Source organism: Bombina bombina, chromosome 6, assembly GCF_027579735.1.
Source record: "Bombina bombina isolate aBomBom1 chromosome 6, aBomBom1.pri, whole genome shotgun sequence".
Lineage (NCBI taxonomy): Eukaryota > Metazoa > Chordata > Amphibia > Anura > Bombinatoridae > Bombina > Bombina bombina.
Genome location: NC_069504.1, coordinates 534959212 through 534982333, shown reverse-complemented (window position 1 = coordinate 534982333; position 23122 = coordinate 534959212). Strand labels below are relative to the sequence as shown.

The following is a 23122-nucleotide window of genomic DNA, read 5'->3' as shown; positions in this document are numbered from 1 at the left end:
GCGGAGCATCCTTCCGGCACGACGACTTCCCGACGAATGAGGTTCCTTTAAATGACGTCATCCAAGATGGCGTCCGTCGAATTCCGATTGGCTGATAGGATTCTATCAGCCAATCGGAATTAAGGTAGAAAAATCTGATTGGCTGATTGAATCAGCCAATCAGATTCAAGTTCAATCTGATTGGCTGATTGGTTCAGCCAATTGGATTGAACTTGAATCTGATTGGCTGATTCAATCAGCCAATCAGATTTTTCTAACTTAATTCCGATTGGCTGATAGAATCCTATCAGCCAATCGGAATTCGGCGGACGCCATCTTGGATGACGTCATTTAAAGGTACCTCATTCGTCGTTCAGTCGCCGGCCGGGATGGATGCTCCGCGGTGGCGGAGCGAAGAAAGAAGATTGAAGATGCCGCTTCATGGAAGATGCTGCCGGAAGGAAGAAGACTTTGCTGCCGCTTGGAGGAAGACGTCGCCGGGAGGAAGAATTCTTCTTTGCCGCTTGGAGGAAGACATCGCCGGAGGAAGAATTCTTCTTTGCCGCTTGGAGGAAGACATTGCCCGGATCGGATGAGGAGTTCAGCCCGGTGTGGTGAAGACAAGGTAGGGAGATCTTCAGGGGGTAGTGTTAGGCTTTTTTATGGGGGGTTTGGGTGGGTTTAGAATAGGGGTATGTGGGTGGTGGGTTGTAATGGGGGGGGGGTATTGTATATGTTTTTAAATGCAAAAGAGCTGAATTCTTTGGGGCATGCCCCACAAAAGGCCCTTTTAAGGGCTGGTAAGGTAAAGAGCTTTGAACTTTTTTTAATTTAGAATAGGGCAGGGAATTTTTTTTATTTTGGGGGGCTTTATTATTTTATTAGGGGGCTTAGAATAGGTGTGATTAGCTTAAAAATCTTGTAATCTTTTTTTTATTTTTTGTAATTTAGTGTTTGTTTTTTTTTTGTAATTTAGTTTAGTTAATTTAATTGTATTTTTAGATAGATATTTGTAGTTTATTTAATTTATTGATAGTGTAGGTGTATTTGTAACTTAGGTTAGGATTTATTTTACAGGTAATTGGGTAATTATTTTAACTAGGTAGATATTAAATAGTTAATAACTATTTAATAGCTATTATACCTAGTTAAAATAATTAACAATTTACCTGTAAAATAAATATTAACCCTAACATAGCTACAATGTAATTATTAATTATATTGTAGCTATCTTAGGGTTTATTTTATAGGTAAGTATTTAGATTTAAATAGGAATATTTTAGTTTATAATATGAATTAGATTAATTTAATATAAATTTAGTTAGAGGTGTTAGGGTTAGATAGAGTTAATATAGTTAATATAAATACTATAGTAACTATATTAACTATATTAACCCTAATATAATTAGGGTTAATATAGTTAATATATATAATGTAATAACTATATTAACTATAATATACTTAGGGTTAATATAGATAATATAGCTGGCGGCGGGGTAGGTAGATTAAATTAGGGGTTAATAATTTTAATAGAGATGGCGGCGGTGTAAGGGGCTTACATTAGGGGTTAATAATATTAATATAGCTGGCGGCGGTATAGGGGGATTAGATTAGGGGTTAATAATTTTTATATAGGTGGCGGCGGTGTAAGGGGTCAGATTAGGGGATAGATAAGGTAGATGGCGGCGGTTTTAGGGGCTCACAGTAGGGGGTTAGTTTATGTAGATGGCGGCGGGGCCCGGGAGCGGCGGTTTAGGGGTTAATAACTTTATTAGGGATTTCGGGGGGGGGATCGCGGTTGACAGTTAGATAGACATTGGGCATGCGTTAGGTGTTAGGTTTTATTTAGCAGATTGCGGGTGACAGGTAGATAGACATTGCGCATGCGTTAGGTGTTAGGTTTATTTTCTAGCTAGTTTAGGGAGTTACGGGGCTCCAATAGTCAGCGTAAGGCTTCTTACGGCTGCTTTTTGTGGCGAGGTGAAAATGGAGTAAGATTTCTCCATTTTCGCCACGTAAGTCCTTACGCTGCATATTGGATACCAAACTGCGCTGGTTTGGTATACCTGCCTATGGCCCAAAAAACTACGGGCAACGGCAGAAATATACGCGCGTAACTTCTAGGTTACGCCGTATATGTGATACCAAACCAGCGTAAATATTGGCGTCGCCGGCTTTTGCGGGCGACGATTTTTATCGGATCGACCCCCTTTTCTTACTCCAGAATGATTTATTCCCATTTCAAATACATCTGTATGAAGTGAGAGCCAGTGACCTAATGTTCCATTATTTAAAGTGACAAGCCCTGAAGCTTAGCTTTGGCGATAATTAACTTTAATTAATGCTGTGCATTTTAATGGCAGAAAGAAGATTTGTAAATCTGACATTAGTACATCTTGTAAAGTACAGAACATCTTCAAAATACATAGCAAAACTGACTTCATAATAAAATAATAAAAGGTATAGTTCTTTTTATATAAAGGGGATATTTCACCTAAAAGGAAAACTAGTTTGTAATTTCTGCTAACTTTTAATCAAATGTTGCAGTGGCGTCTGTAGGTTTTGTGCTGCCCTAGGCACTCAAAATTCTGCTGCCCAACCCCACTCCCCAAGGTTTTACGCTTTTTTGGGCCATAATAATTTTTGGTCAGGGGGTAATCTTTTTTTATAGCATTTCCAAAGTAAATGTTTACCAGTGCTTCCATAACACTTGCAAACTCTCAGGTGGGTTGAATTAACACATGTGTACACAGTATACATGTGAGCAGTAATACTATTTATATATACAGTATATATATATATAGTCAGCTAGCGCTAGTTAAGTCACCTGCTGCTCCCAACAGAGACTCAAAACGTGCTGCCCCACATCTGCTGCCCTAGGCAACTGCCTTGTTTGCCTAGGCCATAATATGACTCTGAAATGTTGTTTATGCTAGATGTGGAACAACATAAGCTAGACATGCATAGTGTTATATGTAATCATATTTCAGTAATTCTCTTGTGCAACATATGAATATTGCTATTTGATAAATACCCTACCTAAATAAATTATTATTATTATTATTTATGTGTAAAGTGCTGCAAAATTCTGTTTTGCTCCTAAGGAAGACGTTTACTAGCTGTTTTTTTAACTGGTAATGCAAGTTACCTCTTATCAAAACACTGCATTTCAAATGCAGCTAAAATTAGGATGTTAGTAGTGGCGCCAAAACAGTGTTGATAAAAAACAAATGACATTTGGTTATTTGCCGGGATACTAAAGGACTACAAGGTACGGCTACAATGCCCTCCTTCTTACACTATGGTCTACTCAGTTTTGAATAGAGCCAATATAATTGTGACATTACAACTGAACAACTTATATGCTGCCCTTTACTAGTCCCAAACTGACCCTTATAATCCTAACCATCAAACTTTTCAAACTATCTAATCACACTATTAACATTCCCTGTAAAGGATAAGTTGTCTCTAAACTGCTGATGTAGAGTTTTAGTAATATTTCTATGTGTCTGTATAATGTATCTTAAAATTCTTGTCCTTATAGGAATAGAATAAAACAAGGAAAGATAACTATTTATTTTTATTACTATTATTTTTTATTATTATTTCCTAAAATATTTGATTAAAGATTTTTTTGGCATCTCTGTTATAAACAGGTTGGAGACCTGCCTTTAAATATTACAACATGTGGGTGTCCCTGTTTGGGGCCATGCTGTGCTGTGGTGTTATGTTTGTTATCAACTGGTGGGCGGCTCTGATCACTTACGCCATTGAGCTTTTCTTGTATATCTATGTCACATACAAGAAGCCAGGTATAGTATGATCATTTTTTATGGTATTTTATAGAGTAAAACATAGATAACTATTACAGCCAGTGTTGCATATGTTTCGCCAAGGCTTCATATTTTGTACAGATGTATTTTGCAGTCCAAGAGTAAAGAAGAAATTATATGGCATTTTCAGATATATGGGGTAGAACACTTCCTTTCATTTGTGCGATTAGAACACCATATTGATATTATTAAAAGGCACCATTTAAACATGTTAAAGGGACACTGAACCCAATTTTTTTCTTTTATGATTCAGATAGAGCAAGCAATTTTAAGCATCTTTCTAATTTACTCCTATTGTCAATTTTTCTTCATTCACTTGCTTTCTTTATTTGAAAAAGAAGGCATCTAAGCTAAGGAGCCAGCCAATTTGTGGTTCAGAACCATGGAAAGCACTTGTTTATTGGTGCTGTCCAATCAGCAAGGACAACCCAGGTTGTTCACCAAAAAATGGGCCGGCATCTAAACTTAAATTCTTGCTTTTCAAATAAAGATACCAAGAGAATAAAGAACATTTGTCAATAGGAGTAAATTAGAAAGATGCTTACAATTGCATGCTCTATCTGAATCATGAAAGAAAAAATTTGGGTACAGTGTCCCTTTAAATAAACATAGTTGCATGGTGTTTTTTTATTAATTGTCTGTGTACAGCTGTATCTTACCAACTGATTGATCACTAGTTGATAAGCAGAAGTATCTCTGTTTATTTGTGGACCCTGAAATTCCTTGCAGGCATTAAAACAAAACAACAATATGTCTTTTTTCTCAATACAGGAGCTTCCATTTTACCACAAAAAAAATCAAACAGCAATTATTTTTTTTTAATTCCCTTTTAGATGCAAAGAAAGAAACTGTTAAACAATAGTTGAATAAAGAGTATATAAAATAGTGACAGGGTGATAGACAAAAATAGTTGATTAGCCTTTAGTATCATTTAGTGCAATTATAATGCAGAATTTTTCTAGACAAAGAGGAGATGAGGAAGAAAAGAATTATCGCTATGCTTAAGTCAATACTAAACAGCATATAATAACACTGAAACGGGAGAGACTATTCTCATAAGGCCGAAAAGTAACAGGTTCTGAAATATGTTGCAAGTGGCGATTTGGTTTTATTTTGAAGACAACTGAATGTGTACAAGTCAATCAGTTGTCTTAGTCAAAATTCAGTCTTTCAAAATACTAAGTTAAATGCTAATGGAACTTTTTTTTGAACAGATGTTAATTGGGGGTCGTCAACCCAGGCACTTTACTTCACAAATGCCTTGAATACTGCTTTGGAGCTAAACACTATTGATGAACATGTGAAGAACTTCAGGTATTTGTTTCAACAATGATGCATCCCATTGTACATGTCCATAAATTATCCCAGAAAATAGGCTCTTTTTAAGCAAACCTTTACAATACAGTCTAGACATTGATATGGTAACTACATGAAAAACAAGTCAAAACAGGAAGCACCATTTGTTACTATGCCCAACACCTGTAGGCTTTTGTTAAGGGTTCACCCTGATTTAGTATGAGTTGGGTGTGTACTTTTTGTGTTTATTCCATCAATGAATTTATTAGTCACTATTGTTTTTCTTGTATTTTCATTACAGACCACAGTGTTTAGTGTTAACTGGAGGACCAATGGCAAGACCAGCTCTGCTTGATATTACTCATTCATTTACAAAGAACACTGGGCTATGTATTTGTTGTGAGGTGTTTGTGGTAAGCTCCTTAGCAATCTTGCATTCTATACCTAATCAATATAACAACATACAGTCTTTATTCAAATACAATGCTACATTGCACAAAGCCCTAACAAAGCTCTATGTCTTTGTCTGCTGGTAATTAAAATAGTATCCTTGTTGTGTGCATAAAATATACAGTATGTGGCTTGTTAATTATCACAGAAATCAGTACTGTAAACTGATCTATCATTTTAGAGCAATAATTAGTTATACAGAGTATCCATATCTATCCATGTCTATCATCCATACAACAATTTTTTCCCCTGGAAATACCATGAAATGAAAAGGTCCTAAAATCAAATTGAGACTAATATAGCAGAATCAGTTGTGTACTTCCTTATCATTGACTGATAGATCCAATATAGATAGAAATCACACAAAATCTTTGGGGGCTTTTTGAGAATGAATTTGTAATGTATGTTTGTCTCATTCACATCTATATAAACTTGGATAGATAGATAAACAGCTCTTAAGCTGACAAGACTTCTTAGATAATCTTGCCAAAGAGAAGAGCTTTAGATTGTCAGGCATTAAGTGAGAAACACTGTGAGGATTTAGTGGCAGATACAAAGTTGACTTATAGTTTTTTTCCAATATTTAAGAAACAAACGGAAGTATATAGGGCCAGATTACAAGTGGAGCGCAAAATTGCACTTTCGCAAGCGCGATATTTGCACTCCACTCATAAAACCAGCGCACGCAATTGTGCACTTGCATTAGAAGTGGCCCGCAATTGAATGGAAGCTTTGCGCTTACGAGAGTGCACTTCCATAGGCTCCAATGGCAGTGAAGGAAATTTAATATTTAATAAATTATTTAATTTACGTTATCTATGTCAGACATCCATGTTTAGTTAATTTTTGTATCATGGTTTTAAACAATATCTTATTTATATAATTATGAATTATTTACAAATGTAATTATAATATATCACAATTTAATATATTTTATTTTAAAGGAAGCTATATTGCACAAAAAGTATGTACAGTGGGAAAAAATACCCTGATCATATGAAGTAATACAAAGATCTGTTAAAAGAAGTCACAACAACATATACTGTAGTGTATTTTATTTCTCATATCATTTTTATAGTGACATATAAATACAAGCATGATTGTTTTGTAAGAATTTGTATAGCATTTCATATTATTAGTGCATATAAACACGTTTATGCTTGGCGATATTAATAGTACTAATAAAATCTCATATTATCTTTATTAAAAAAAAAACATAAATATGTCACCTTACTGTAAGGGTCATTTTGATCCTTTCTGCTTAAGAGAGTGAGATGAAACATCAAGTAAACTATGCACAAATTCACATTTTTTTCAGTCAATGGGAGACAAACATAAGGTTGTACTGCTGTAGTTTGGTGAACACAAAACCAAAATTCTTCAACTTTTTAATTTGCCAGATAATGTCATGTTATTTTCTGTAGCTGTTGATGTACAGTATACTTGGCCTTAGTTTAATAAAACAATATATATGAAAATGGGCTTCCTGCCTTGCTTTTTTTTGCCATTGAATTAACAATTCACTACTATTTCTTTTTTTTTTTCTACAAAATCTGTTTGACTTTAAAGTATTATTCATCCTCAATGCAATTTGCAGTTTGAGTAAACAGACAGAAAATGTGCTCGGAAGGTGGCTTTGTATGATATAATAAAGTGATAACTGAACAAACAAGGAATATAGATTAGGACGCTTTAAGGATTACAATTTAAGACATTTAACGTAAAGTATAACACGTTTCATGGTTTATTTTAGCCAAAAGACAGATATTTCATATAGATTAGGGCCACACAGTTATTGAGTCTGACAAACTGCTTCTCTCTAATGCCAGTCAGGTTCTTCCTGCAGACTGAGATGGTAAATATGTTACTATCAATTAACTTCTCTTATGTATCTAGATGCCCTCTAATTCTCTCTTTCTCTTCAGTGTCATAACAAATATTTCAATTGTATTCACAATTTATTCACGGTAGACATGTAATATATAATATCATACTTCTGTGAGCTTCATTGTTAGTAATAAAAAAGTAACAGTTTTGTTCTCAGGTTATAGTCTCCAAAGATTAGATTGGATTGTAATGATCCATTTTCATTTGCTAATCTTTCATTTCACTGAACCTTTATTGTGTTATGCAGGGACCGCGCAAACAGACTGTAAAAGAAATGAATTCCGGTATGCTCAAAAAACAGACTTGGTTAACAAAGAACCAAAGAAAAGCATTTTATGCTGCAGTTGCCGCTGAGAATTTTAGAGAAGGTGTAAAAAGTCTTCTTCAGGTAAGAAGTCAAAAATAAGAAATTATTATCTGCCCAATCAGCTGCTACTTTAAAGGGATAGTTTACTGTAAAATTGGTTTCCCCTTAATGTGTTTCCGTTGACTTGTTTATACCAGCTGCATAGAATAAATACTCATTTAGGTTTATTTTTGAATATGAAATGTCTTTTAAATTAATTGAAACCACAACCCAATCAAATGGCTGAGTTTGCAGGGAGAGCGGATCTAATTATCTTATATTTATACACACACACACAAAGTCATCATAATATCTCTTACTGTAAACAAAAAGACCAATTCATAGAAAGAACATTCTCTCTCACCCACCCCTCCATTAGCAGTGTGATTTTTACCTCAAATTCATAATTATATAGATTTTCTATAGCCAATACTGCTGTACTGAAATTTGCAATGAGTGGCAATTTCAACAGGCAAAAACAATTATTTCAAATAATGAAATAAGGGTAAAAGTATCATCAACTCAGATCTGATTCAATTAAATACTTTCAATAGTGCCACATGTGAATTTGTTAAATTGAATTTATTGTTATTGAGTAATAAATGTTTTATTTACTTGGAGTGTTTTTTCCATGCTTTATACTCTATGTAAATGGTGGGTTCTCCTGTACTTGTGAGTCTTATTAATCTTCTTCTATCCTCATAAACAACTAAAATCTAAAACTCACAGTACAACAAATAATAAAAAAGTAAATAATACTCTCCTCACTGAGTATTGCAGCCCCCGTCAGGATCTCTGCCCCTGCTACAACAATATTTCTCATGGCACATTTAGCCACCAATCAGCAAGCGCTACCCAGGTTCTGAACCAAAAATGGGCCGGCTCCTAAGCTTACATTCCTGCTTTTTCAAATAAAGATATCAAGAGAACAAAGAAAAATTGATAATAGCAGTAAATTAGAAAGTTGCTTAAAATTGCATGCTCTATCTGAATCATGAAAAGAAAAATAGGTTTCATACCCCTTTAACCCCTTAAGGACCGACGACGTGCAGGGTACGTCCTCCAAAAAAATACACTTAACAAAACAGGACGTACCCTGCACATTGTCGTTCTTGGAAAGCAGTGGAAGCGATCCTGATATAGATCCTCAATATAGAGGCATCCTGCAATAACCATCCTTGGCTATCCGATGCAGAGAGAGCCACTATGTGGCCCTCTCTGCACTGGACATCTATGGCCGCAATCATTGGTGGGTGGGAGGCGGGTGGGCGGCCATCAATGGCTTCTGGTAAGAAGAGGGGGCTGGGATCATGGGCGGGATTGCCGGGGGGCAGCGGGCAGGCGCGTGCACGGGGCGGGAGCAGGTGGGAACCGCTACTCTACGGAAAATTTTAATGCTACAATGTGGGAGAAAGGGGGTGGGAATTGGCAAAAAATAGATCTAAGGGTTCTTGGAGGGGTGGGGGGGGTTGGTCTTTGGGGGGGGGAAGCTACACTACAGAAAAAAACAACGTTTTTTTTGTAAACTGGGTACTGACAGAATGCTGACAGTACCCAAGATGGCTCCCAATAAGGTAGAGGAAGAGGGTTAGAGAACTGTTTGGGGGGGGGGGGGATCAGGGAGCTTGGGGGCTAAGGGGGGCTCCTACACAGCAGCATATGTAAATATGCTAAAAATTAAAAACAAATTCAAAGATATCTTTTATTATAGTACTGGCAGACTTTCTGCCAGTACTTAAGATGGCGGGGACAATTGTGGGGTGGGGGAGGGAAGAGAGCTGTTTGGGAGGGATCAGGGGTTGTGATGTGTCAGGTGGGAGGCTGATCTCTACACTAAAGCTAAAATTAACCCTGCAAGCTCCCTACAAGCTACCTAATTAACCCCTTCACTGCTAGACATAATACACGTGTGATGCACAGCGGCATTTAGCGGCCTTCTAATTACCAAAAAGCAACGCCAAAGCCATATATGTCTCCTATTTCTGAACAAAGGGGATCCCAGAGAATTTACAACCATTTGTGACATAATTGCACAAGCTGTTTTTTAAATAATTTCAGTGAGAAACCTAAAATTGCTAAAAATGTAATAATTTTTTTTATTTGATCACATTTGGCGGTGAAATGGTGGCATGAAATATACCAAAATGGGCCTAGATCAATACTATGGGTTGTCTACTACACTAAAGCTAAAATTACTCAAAAAAAACGCCCTACATGCTCCCTAATTAACCCCTTCACTGCTGGGCATAATACACGTGTGGTGCGCAGTGGCATTTAGCGGCCTTCTAATTACCAAAAAGCAACGCCAAAGCCATATATGTCTGCTATTTCTGAACAAAGGGGATCCCAGAGAAGCATTTACAACCATTTATGCCATAATTGCACAAGTTATTTGTAAATAATTTCAGTAAGAAACCTAAAGTTTGTGAAAACATTTGTGAAAAAGTGAATGATTTTTTTTATTTGATCGCATTTGGCGGTGAAATGGTGGCATGAAATATACCAAAATGGGCCTAGATCAATACTTTGGGATGTCTTCTTAAAAAAATATATACATGTCAAGGGATATTCAGGTATTCCTGAAAGATATCAGTGTTCTAATGTAACTAGCGCTAATTTTGAAAAAAAGTGGTTTGGAAATAGCAAAGTGCTACATGTATTTATTGCCCTATAACTTGCAAAAAAAGCAAAGCACATGTAAACATTGGGTATTTCTAAACTCAGGACAAAATTTATAAACTATTTAGCATGGGTGTTTTTTGGTGGTTGTAGATGTGTAACAGATTTTGGGGGTCAAAGTTAGAAAAAGTGTTTTTTTTTTCATTTTTTCCTCATATTTTATATTTTTTTATAGTAAATTATAAGATACGATGAAAATAATGATATCATTAGAAAGTCCATTTAATGGCGAGAAAAACGGTATATAATATGTGTGGGTACAGTAAATGAGTAAGAGAAAAATTACAGCTAAACACAAACACCGCAAAAATGTAAAAATAGCCTTGGTCCCAAACGGACAGAAAATGGAAAAGTGCTGTGGTCATTAAGGGGTTAAAGGAATATGAAACCCACACATTTTCTTTTGTGATTCAGGCATAGCATACAATTGTAAAAAAAACAACTTTCGAATCTACTTCTATTATCAAATTTGCTTTGTTCCCATGGTTTTCTTTGTTGAAGAGATACTATACCTAGGTAGATGTATGGAGCACTACACGACAGGAAATAGTGCTGTCATCTAGTGCTCTTGCCAATGGATAAACTGCTGCCATATAGTGCTCTTGCCAATGGATAAACTGCTGCCATCTAGTGCTCTTGCCAATGGATAAACTGCTGCCATATAGTGCTCTTGCCAATGGATAAACTGCTGCCATATAGTGCTCTTGCCAATGGATAAACTGCTGCCATCTAGTGCTTCGGACACAGATACCAATAGAACAAAGAAAATGTAATACTAGAGGCAAATCAGAAAGTTGTTTAAAATGAAATACTCCATCTGAATCACAAAATAATTTTTTTTCTATACCTGTCAAAGGTGGAATAGTTTTCCATTTATAGAGATGTCTTATAAGCTGTGAGGATGGCTATACCTACACCTTTAATATATGTGAAACTTTACATTGTTTTTTCTTGCCGGTGTTGGAACCCAGACATTGTACTTTAGTCTAAATAAAGTTAAATAAAGAATGAATAGCGATAACTTAGAAAATCTTGTAAAATGTAGCACCTACTTATTTTCTTTTTGAGAATTCTTATTTTCCAGATTACTGAACAAACACATAACCAGGATCTCAGTAACACCCACTAAATAATGATGCCTTATCTGCACTTTAAATTGTTATAAAAAAAAAAAAAAAGATGAACATATTTTGGTAATAAAAATAACAGCCACTGTGTTATTAAATAGATCAGAAACACGCTTGTCATTTTTTGTTATAATAAACCCCAAAACGCAGCATGTGTTCTGTAAAATGTATGTTATTGTTCTATTGAAATAACAGCTTGGAACTGAAATGCAAATGAACTCAATCTGCGCAATATGTATCCGTGGGATGAAACCATTTAGCAATGAAAGATGAACTGAGCGTTCCCTATTTTTTTTTGCGAAAAGCAAAAAGGCTGTGCGGTGGACACTGCATTGTCACTATGTTATCTTATATGCTTATTGTTAATATCTTCATACTGTACCACATGTACAAACTGGTTAATTACAGTTCTTGTTATATGTTTAGGCTTCTGGTTTAGGAAGAATGAAGCCAAATACCCTGGTTATTGGGTTTAAAAAGGACTGGAAAAATGCCAGCCCAATGGATCTTGAAAACTATGTGGGAATGTTACAGTAAGTACAAGTAGTAAATGTAAAATAGATGGCAAGTCTAAATGATTATTTTGTCATGTCCAAACACCTTTCTTGAAATATTTGCTTATTTTCTTGGAATGAACATAAATGAGAGTTGGAATACATACTGTCGGAGAACATATCTTCAAGTAAAGAGACATAGAAGCCAAAATTAAGGTTTCATGATTCAGATACATTGTGAAATAAAACAAAATATTTAAATGCACTTTTATGATCAAATTCACTTCTTTCTCTGTATATGTTTAGCTGAACAATAGCTCCTTTCCATGACAGCAAATCTTGGTATGCTCATTAGCAAATATCTTTAGCACAATATATTAGCTTTGTTTGTAACATTATTCCAAGAGAAAGAAGTAAATTTAACAATAGATATAAACTGGGATTTTTTTTTTAAATTGCTCCCTTTGGGCCAGATATTCAAAAACTCACCGCTCAGGTGAGATGATCTTAAATGGCTTGTCAGTATGGAGAGGTCCCTAAAAGAAGTTAGAAACACAAATTTTAGTTTGAAAGATATTTATCTCACTATGCAAGCTTCTTGATGTGAAGGAGAGACTCCTATATTACAATATAAGGTCTAAAAAAAAATCCAAAAGATTTTGCATGATTTCTCTCCGTGACGGCGAGCTTTTGAATAGCAGCCCCTTTATCTGAATCAGGAAACTTTAATTTTGTCTATTTAATAGGCATTGGGAATGGTTATGAAGTCTACGCAAAATAGTTTTGTTTTGTAGTGTACTGTTTACTAAAGTGATAACAGCCCCTGATCCCAGATAAGAAAAGAAAAAGAAAACTTGCCATGCCACAATTTAAAGGGGAGCTTCTTAAATTACATACTATACAAACACAGCTGATATTTACATTGAGGAGTATTTTTTCATCAGAGCATATGCTAAAATGATGGATGCATTTATTAAAATGTCAGATTGTTATATATGTGTGCCAAATAGTAAATGGCAAGCTAACAGCTAACACTAAAAGACTAAATACAAGCACTACATCTTCTTTAAGCCTTTAATCTTTGAATACAAAAAAACAAAACAAACAAGACCTATTCAAATGAAAATACTGATGCAGTTTTGAGGACTACCCTTTTGATATTATATTACATTACCCAATGCTGTAGCAAATCCCTAGGTAAAAGTTAGCATTTTGATGTAAAGTCCATCACATTCTGCTAGTATTTCTTTAATAAAGAGATTTGCATATTATTCTCAGGCTAATCTTTCATTTGAATACATCATTATAACAACATTTAATTCAGGCTTTAGTGTCCTAAATACCCACAAAACTGCATAGATATGAGGGAATGTCAATGTAACAACCATTCACTTGAGATGTAAAATTATACTGAGAGGTTCTCACAACATTTGGGCCTATTTAAACAATTACTTTTCAGTCATAGCTGTATGAAAAGCTGCTTAAACCATGTGGTGCTAGATATGGCTCCAGATAATTGTTATACAACCCATTCTACCTGGCTTTCCTCTACTATTAACCCCTAAATGTAGCCTCTAATCCTACCCACAAATTCCAAAATGAAAGTTTAACCCCCAATCCTAATGTCATATTTAACCCCTAATCCTAAACTTATCTTATTCCTAAACAATAAGGATAAGCAATTCCCTACACCCTTTCAGTAATTTTAGCCCTAAAACTAATACAAACTTTCCAAGACAGGCGAATGCCCTAAAAGAGCCTCAGTGACAACTCATGTAATCGTGAATGGTTCCATAAAACATAATTACAGTCAATATAGCAGATGATATCAATAGATGGATCAAATGCTTAATGGAATGACTTTTAATTGAAAAATAGAGAAAACTGTGTACAGTACATATAATTTAGGTTGGTGACAGAAAATGCATTTAACAAATAACATTTTTTTTAACAGTGATGCCTTTGATTTTGAATATGGAGTGGTTGTAGTCAGAAATAGTCAAGGCTTTGACATCTCTCAAATACTTCAAGTCCAAGGTAATGTTATTTTTCTTTAACTACGGTTCCAAAAGAATTGACCTGTACATTTTGATCAACAGCAGCTGTGACATATGGACCTTGTATTCTTCATATAAGGTTAAATGATCATTATATTCTCATTGTGCAACAAATCAGTGTTGCAACTATTGTACTCTAGATATTCACAAGAATCGTTATCCTATTACCTAATACTGTAGTTTAAAGGAACATTAAACTAAACCCATTGTAAAATATTTAATTAAGAAAAATAAAACAGTTCTGTGATATCCATTCATTATTCATTTTTCCTGCTTTTGCTGTAAAATACATATAAAAAGTGCATTTATGTCATTACCTCCCAGTTAGGTGACTGCCTTCATTATTCTTAAAGGGACCTAGGCAAGAAGCCTATCAGAGCTTCAGGAACACACCCTTTCACATAGGCTTGGTTCATTTCTGCTTTTCCTCTTACATAGCTTTTTTAGGGCCATTTCTGCAGTACTGGAATTTTTAGTATAGGTTCAGTTTCAATAGGCAAAGGTATCTATTTTAAATGACAAAATAAAGGTAAATGGCTATTTGTAAACCATTGAATGCACTCTGACAAGTAAAATGGATTATGGGAACCCACTGAAGGGGAAACATTTTATGGTACAATGTCCCTTTAAAGGGACATGAAACTTGAATGTTTACTTTCATGATTTAGATAGAGAGTACAATTAAAAAAAAAGTTTCTGATTTACTTTTATTTATCAAATTTGTGTGATTCTCATATTATTCTTTGTTGAAGAGCTATCTAGATAGGTAGCATGCACACGTCTAGAGCACTACATGACAGTATATAGTGCTAATGTATAACATTGTTGCAATACTGCTGCCATATAGTGCTGCAGACGTGCACACTACTGACCTTACCTCCCTGCTTTTCAACAAAGGATAACATGAAAACAAAGAGAATTTGATAAAAGAAGCAAATTGGAAAGTTGTTTCAGATAGAGCATGTGATTTTAAGACTTTTATATTCACCACTATTTTTAAATGTACTTTATTCTTTTGGTATCCTTTGTTGCAAAATAATATATACATATCCTACACTACTGAGAGCAAATTGGTGTTTGGCGGCTAGACACATGTGTGTCTTGTCATTGGCTGACTAGATATGTTCAGCTAGCTCCCAGTAGTAAATTACTGCTTTGTCAGCAAAGGATACTAAGAGAATGATGCAAATTTGAGAATAGAAGTACAGTTGTTTAAAACTGTAGGCTCTAACCGAATAAACAAAGAAAAACTTTGGGTTTCATGTCCCTTTAATTACTGATATGTGCCATGTGTTCAATGTGTTTAACTACTACAAAATATATTTCTGTAAATGTATTTAAAAATCCACTGTTATCATTTTCATAAAGCATTCATTTTACTCATTTTCATATTTGTCAGGCAATGCTCCTATACACTGCAATTAATATTCAAGCTGTGAATTTGCTGAACTATAGGCTGTTTATTGGAAACCAATGAAATACACATTTCCTTTGCCACTGTGCATTGTCATAATTCATTTCATGATAGCATAGGACAGACTGTAAAGGAAAATGTTATGTTCAATGAAAGTGACATCAATTATTATAGTAATAAACGTCCTAAAACTGGTGGACTGAACCAGTATAGTAATGGTTTGTAGCACAGCGTGACACATCTTGTTATGATGATAACATGCATGATTTATATTTTGTCATTCACCATTTCACATTCACACTCTCCATATCTAAAAATAATGTAGATAAGTCACACATTCTCATCAGAAAACGTAGAAATTCTGTATTCAGCTAGATATGCTAAAGGGCTTTGGAATGTACAGTGCATTCCAGACCACAATCTACTGACACACAGGGAAAACTACAGTATTATTCAAGGTTTAAATGGACTTGTCATATACTTTGCATATTTGCTAATAATCTATGTATATACATATATACATATATACAGTATATATATATATATATATATATATATATATATATATATATATATACAGCAGGTAGGACAGCATTCACGGTTACAGTTTTATCCACCCAGGGTGCTTCTATGATATGAATAAAGGAAGGAAATGAGGATGCACTCGCCAGGATTTTTCAATGTTACCATTTAATGTAACGTTTCGGGGTATTATCCCCTTCGTCAGACAAGACAAAATAACAATTGTTATTATTATTTTGTCTTGTCTGACAAAGGGGATAATACCCTGAAACGTTACATTAAATGGCAACATTGAAAAATCCTGGCGAGTGCATCCTCATTTCCTGTATGTATATATATATATATACTTTTATATTTTATGGACCATTGATTTGTAAGATTTGCACATTAAAGGGACAGTCAAGTCCAAAAAAAAAATTCATTTTTCAAATAGGGCATGTAATTTTAAACAACTTTCCAATTTACTTTTATCAACAATTTTGCTTTGTTCTCTTGGTATTCTAGTTGAAAGCAAACATAGGAAGGTGCATATGATAATTTCTAAGCCCTTGAAGGCCGCCTCTATTTTATTTACTTTTCACAGCAGGGGAGAGCAAGCTCATGTAGGCCATATAGATAGCATTGTGATCACGCTTGTGGCAGACACTGCACTAATTGGCTAAAATGCAAGTCAATAGATAATAACTAAAAGTCATGTGATTAGGGGCGGTCAGAAGATGCTTAGATACAAGTTAGTCACAGAAGTAAAAAGTGTATTAATATAACAGTGTTGTTTATGCAAAACTGGGGAATGGGTAATAAAGTGATTATCTATCTTTTTAAACAACAAAAATTCTGTTGTTGACTGTCCCTTTAAGAAAAATATATAATTGTTTTCTGGTAGCTTGTATGATTTTTTGGTGATTTTTCAGCATTGGTGAAGCAGACAGACTTTGATTTCAGTGTGTTTGAAAGAGAGAATCAGATTATAAGGTGAATGAAAGCAACATATTTAAGAGAACAAAATTATTTTTAGTCTTGTGGGGTCAATTGCCCTAAATAGCCATTGAGAATCTATCCCATGGGATGAGCTGTGGTTCATATTTATTAGTTATAACTTTTATTGTAGAAAAGAATAGATGTATGCTCAGCTGAGACAAAGAATGCTTAGTGGGCTACTATATGAGATGGTATAGACTCAAGGTACAGCCTCTTTTAGCTCCATTGTAAATTGTACAGCTATTGTTGATGCAAAACTGATACCAGCAAATGACTAGAGAGGCAATGTGAGGGAAGGGGGGGGAGGGGGTAAACATCAATTCACAGAAAATTAGATCATAGCATTAACCCAGGAGGAACACACACAATTTCCAGATATATTTTACAGCAAAAGGCAGAAATTTAAATTAACAAATGTATATTGCAATACTGATATACTTTTAATAAAGAGATATTGTATGTGTTGTTAAATTTTGAATTTAAAGGGACAGTCTACACCAGAATTTGTATTGTTTATAAAGAAAGGTAATCCCTTTATTACCCATTCCCTTGTTTTGCATAACAAACACAGTTATATTAATCTATGTTTTACCTGTGTGATTACCTTGTAGCTAAGCCTCTGCAGACTGACCCCTTATCTCAGTACTTTTGACAGACATGCAGTTTAGCTAATCAGTGCAGACTCCTAAATAACTCAACGGGAGTAAGCACAATGTTATATATATGACACACATGAACTTTCACTGTCTAAGTGTGAAAAACTTTCAAAATGCTCTGAGCTAAGAGGGGGGTTTCAACGGTTAAGAAATCAGTTTGAGCCTACCTAGGTTTAGCTTTTCATTCCCACCAAGGGAACAAATCAAATTTGATGATAAATGTAAATTGGAAAGTTGTTTAAAATTGCATGCCCTATCTGAATCATTAAAGTTTAATTTTGTCTAGACTGTTCCTTTAATAGCCCTTTAAAGGGACAGTCTAGTCAAAATTAAACTTTATGATTCAGATTAGACATGTGCAACGCTAAAAATTTCATTTAGTTTAGTTTTCATTAGTAAAATAAATAATTTAGTTTTGGCAAATTAGTTTAGTTAAGTTTTAAAAAAAAATTATTTCGGCAAATTAGTTATGTTAAGTTAAATCGTTTTTTCAGATCCATTCTTTATTGATATGCATAATTCTATTCTGAAGTTTAAAATAGAATAATGCATATGGATTAAGAATGGATCCGAAAAAATGATTTAACTTAACATAACTAATATGCTGGCAATTGCCGAAACAAAATTATCTAAAACTGCCGCCGCCACCCACATCGCCAACACTAAATAAAGCTATTACCCCTAAACCGCTGTTCCCAAACATCGCCAACACTAACTAAACCTATTAACCCCTAAACCGCAGTTCCCAGACATTGTCAACACTAACTAAACCTACTAACCCCTAAACCGCCGTTCCCAAAAATCGCCAACACTAACTATACCTATCAACCCCTAAACCACAGTTCCCCGACATCGCCAAAACACTAACTAAACCTATGAACCCCTAAACCGCCAACACTAACTGAAACACTAAATAAACCTATTAACCCCTTAAACCACCGTTCCCAAACATCGCCAACACTAACTAAACCTATTAAACCCTAAACCGCAGTTCCCCGACATCGCCGACACTAACTAAACCTATGAACCCCTAAACCGCCGTTCCCAAACATCGCCAACACTAACTAAACCTATCAACTCCTAAACCGCAGTTCCCTGACATCGCCAACACTAACTGAAACACTAGATAAACCAATTAACCCCTAAACCACCGTTCCCAAACATAGCCAACACTAACTAAACCTATTAACACCTAAACCGCCGTCCCTAAACATCACCAACACTAACTTAACCTATGAACCCCTAAACCGCCGGCCCCCACATCGCAACAACCTAAATTAAACTATTAACCCCTAAACCTAACACCCCCTAACTTTAACATAATTAAAATAGGCCTAAATTAAAGTTACAATTATTAACTAACTACCTATTTAAAAATAAATACAAACTTACCTTTAAAATAAAAATAAAACCTAAGCTAGCTACAATATAACTATTTACTAACTACCTAGTTAAAATAAATACAAACTTACCTGTGAAATAAAAATAAAACCTAAGCCTAAACTAATAAAACCTAACTGTACTAAAAATAAAAACCTAAGCTTACTAAAAATAAAAAAAACCTAAGATTACTAAAAAATTAAAACTACAATTACAAAAAATAATAAACACTAAAATTACAAAAAATAAAAAAAACTACTATTACAAAAAATAACAAACGAAATTATCCAAAAAATTTTAAAATTATTCCTATTCTAATCCCTGTTTAAAAAACAAACAATAAAAAACACCCCAAAGTAAAAAAGCCCCTAATCTATAATAAATTACCAAGGGCCCTTAAAAGGGCCTTTTGTAGTGCACTGCCCTAAAATTAACAGCTCTTTTGCAAAAAAATAAAAACAAAACACCCCCTAACATTACAAACCCCCACCCCCAAACCCATAAAATAAAAATAAACCTAATCTACCCATTTCTCCGAAAAGGGCATTTGTATGGGCATTGCCCTTAAAATGGCATTCAGCTCTTTTTCAGCCCATTAAAATAAAAAAAGCCCTTATCTAAAAAAAAAAACAACTAAAAAAAAAAACACCTAACACTAACCCCAAAATCGGTACTCACAGTTGCTGAAGTCCAGCAAAAGATCTTCATCCCAGCGGCAAAGCATCTTCATCCAGGCGACTGGATTCAAATCAGCCTATAGGAATGAGAGCTGCTTAAATCCTATTGGCTGTTTAAATCAGCCATTAGGATTTAAGCAACTCTCATTCCTATTGGCTGAATTAATTTTTTCAGCCATTAGGAATGCAACGGTACCCCAATATAAAAGGGGTATCTTGCATTGAATCCTCAGTGTGTGGCGGATGATCACATGAAGAGGACCTCCACGTCAGACCGATGGACCTCCGCCTGGACCTCCACCTCTGCGCATTGACCACTCCACCTCCACAGGGATGAAGAAGATGCCGGTCCCGCGATGGATGAAGATGGAGCCGTGTGGATGAAGATTCTTCACCACTGGGATGAAGATCTTTCGCCGGACTTCAGCAACTGTGTGTACTGATTTTGGGGTTAGTGTTACGTATTTACTTGTTTTTTGGGGTATTTTTTTTTTTAGATTAAGTTTTTTTTTATTTTAATGGGCTGAAAAAGAGCTGAATGCCCTTTTAATAGCAGTAAAAGAGCTGAATGGCCTTTTAAGGTCAATACCCATACAAATGTCCTTTTCAGGGCAATGGGTAGATAAGGTTTTTTTTAGTTAGGTATTTTTTATTTTGTGGGTTTGGGGGCGTGGGGGGTTGTAATGTAAGGGGTGTTTGTTTTTATTTGTTTGCAAAAGTGCTGTAAACTTTAGGGCAATGCCCTACAAAAGGCCCTTTTAAGGGCTCTTGGTAGTTTATTATAGATTAGGGTTTTTTTTAATTATGGGGTGTGTTTTTTTTTTTTTTTAAATGGAATATTAGAATAGAAATAATTTTTATTATTTTGGATAATTTAATTTATTATTTTTTGTAATGGTAGTTTTAATGATTTAGTAATCTTAGGTTGTTTTATTTTTTAGTAATCTTAGTTTTTTTATTTTTAGTCAAGTTAGGTTTTATTAGTTTAAGCTTAGGTTTTATTTTTATTTCACAGGTAAGTTTGTATTTATTTTAACTAGGTAGTTAGTAAATAGTTATATTGTAGCTAGCTTAGGTTTTATTTTTATTTCACAGGTAAGTTTGTATTTATTTTTAAATAGGTAGTTAATTAATAATTGTAACTTTAATTTAGGTCTATTTTAATTATGTTAAAGTTAGGGGGTGTTAGGTTTAGGGGTTAATAGTTTAATCTAGGTTGTTGCGATGTGGGGGACGACAGTTTAGGGGTTAATAGGTTTAGTTAGTGTTGGCGATGTTTGGGAACTACGGTTTAGGGGTTAATAGGTTTATTTAGTGTTTAAGTTAGTGTCAGCGATGTTGGGGAACTACGGTTTAGGGGTTAATAAGTTTAGTTAGTGTTGGCAATGTTAGTGTTGGGGATGTCGGGTACGGTGGTTTAGGGGTTAATAGCTTTATTTAGTGATTTAGTTGGTGTTGGCGATGTTGGGGAACGTCGGTTTAGGGTTTAATAGCTTTATTTAGTGATTTAGTTAGTGTTGGTGATGTCGGGGAACTGTGCTTTAGATTAGAATAATGAAAAATTCCGAATATGAATAATAGATCAGAATATTGGAAACTGATTTATTTATTTTCTGAATTTTTCAGGATTTTAGTTATGGTTTCGATTCGGAAATTCGGATGCATTTGAATCCCCGAATCGGCCAAAATTTGTCCGAAAACTAAATTCAGCCGAAAGAAACGCACATGTCTAATTCAGATAGGGCATGTAATTTTAAACAACTTTCCAATTTACTTTTATCATCAATTTTGCTTAGTTCTCTTGGTATTCTTAGTTAAAAGCTAAACCTAGGTAGGCTTATATGCTAATTGCTAAGCCTTTGAATGCCGCCTCTTATCTGAATGCATTTTTACAGTTTTTCATAGCTAGAGGGCGTTAGTTCATTCATGTGTGCCATATAGATAACATTATGCTCATGCACGTGGAGTTACCTAGGAGTCAGCACTGATGGGGTAAAATGCAAGTCTGTCAAAATAACTGAAATAAGGGGGCATTCTGCAGAGGTTTAGATACAAATCTATATTTTTTAAGAATAAAAATTCTGGTGTAGACTGTACATTTAAGTAACACCAACCAAGCATTTTAGGATAAAAAGTTTGTTAATTTGCTTACATTATAATGATATTCACACAAGAAAATGCCTTACAGCAGAATATTCAAACTGTTGCTAAGAATGATTTGCATATTTATAGCAAGTCCCTTAACTAAGTTTGATTTGCATATCTGATACCAAGAGCCTCAGCACAGAATTTGTAGTTTATAGGTAAAGAGTTAAAGGAGAGAAACAAAGTACAAATGTAGTCTGGAAGCTGTAACAAATTCTCTTAATCCAACTGAACACATCTCCTTGTATATGTGAAACACTTAGGGCTAGATTACAAGTGGAGCGCTAATTTATAGCACGCCCGCAAACAGGCAAATTCACTTGTTTGCGGGCGCCCAATAAATAACAAGCTATTACAAGTGGCTGGTTATTGCTACCGCAAGCTCTCCGAAAATTATTTCTCAGAAAATTAACAAGAGATCAGATCTCTAGTTAATTTGCTAAAACTGCCCATAAAAAAACTACGGCACTAGGCAATTTAAGGGGTTAAAAGTTGACGGATGTGGGGTGTTAGAAAAAAAACTGCACTGAAAAGTGCCTTTACATTGTGGTCTATGGGAACTGTGTGTTCCCTGCTAATATATATGTATATGCATATATACAAATATTAACACATAAATATACATGTATATATTCATATACATATGTATTTAAAATTGCTGCCCATCGCAGCGATCCTTACCCCCCTTCGCTGCATTTAGGTTCTGTGCCGAGTATGACGGCATCAGAACCAGGCTCCAATTGGAGCCTATAGAATAGTGCTCTCATGAGTGCAATGCTTCTGTGCAATGCGAATGCGAGGTCGCGTTCGCATTACACCTAACTTGTAATACCAGCACACATTAGCGTGCGCTGGTATTACTCAGTTGAGCGCAAATATCGCTTTAGTGTAAGCTATATTTTGCTCTCAATTGGTAATCCGGTCCTCAATGTTTTTTATGACCTAATTTTTGCTTACTCTTATTATGATCGACTTTGTCAAAATTATAAAAAAATATTAAACAACCAAAAAACATTGCATACATTTATTAGGACCTTAACATAAGCTTACTCTGGGCCAGATTAGGAGTGGAGCACTATCTTAACGTGTGCCAGTAAAGGGGCAAACGTTAAATAATCAGCCATTACTGGATGTTAATGCTACCGCAAGCTCTGGTAATTGAAAAAAATGTGCCCCAATTTCCCCCCAAATTAAGAGGACAG

At 34.9% G+C, this 23122-nt stretch overlaps 1 protein-coding gene across 1 annotated transcript in view; it reads left to right on the top strand.

The window, feature by feature from the left end:
- SLC12A1 (solute carrier family 12 member 1) overlaps nt 1-23122 on the top strand; it is a 165923-nt gene that overhangs the window by 81714 nt on the left and 61087 nt on the right. Inside the window, exons 14-19 of the mRNA XM_053717461.1 lie at nt 3636-3791; nt 5027-5126; nt 5410-5521; nt 7693-7833; nt 12024-12130; nt 14046-14128. Coding sequence (XP_053573436.1) covers nt 3636-3791; nt 5027-5126; nt 5410-5521; nt 7693-7833; nt 12024-12130; nt 14046-14128 — 699 coding nt within the window. The remainder of the gene's footprint in view (nt 1-3635; nt 3792-5026; nt 5127-5409; nt 5522-7692; nt 7834-12023; nt 12131-14045; nt 14129-23122) is intronic.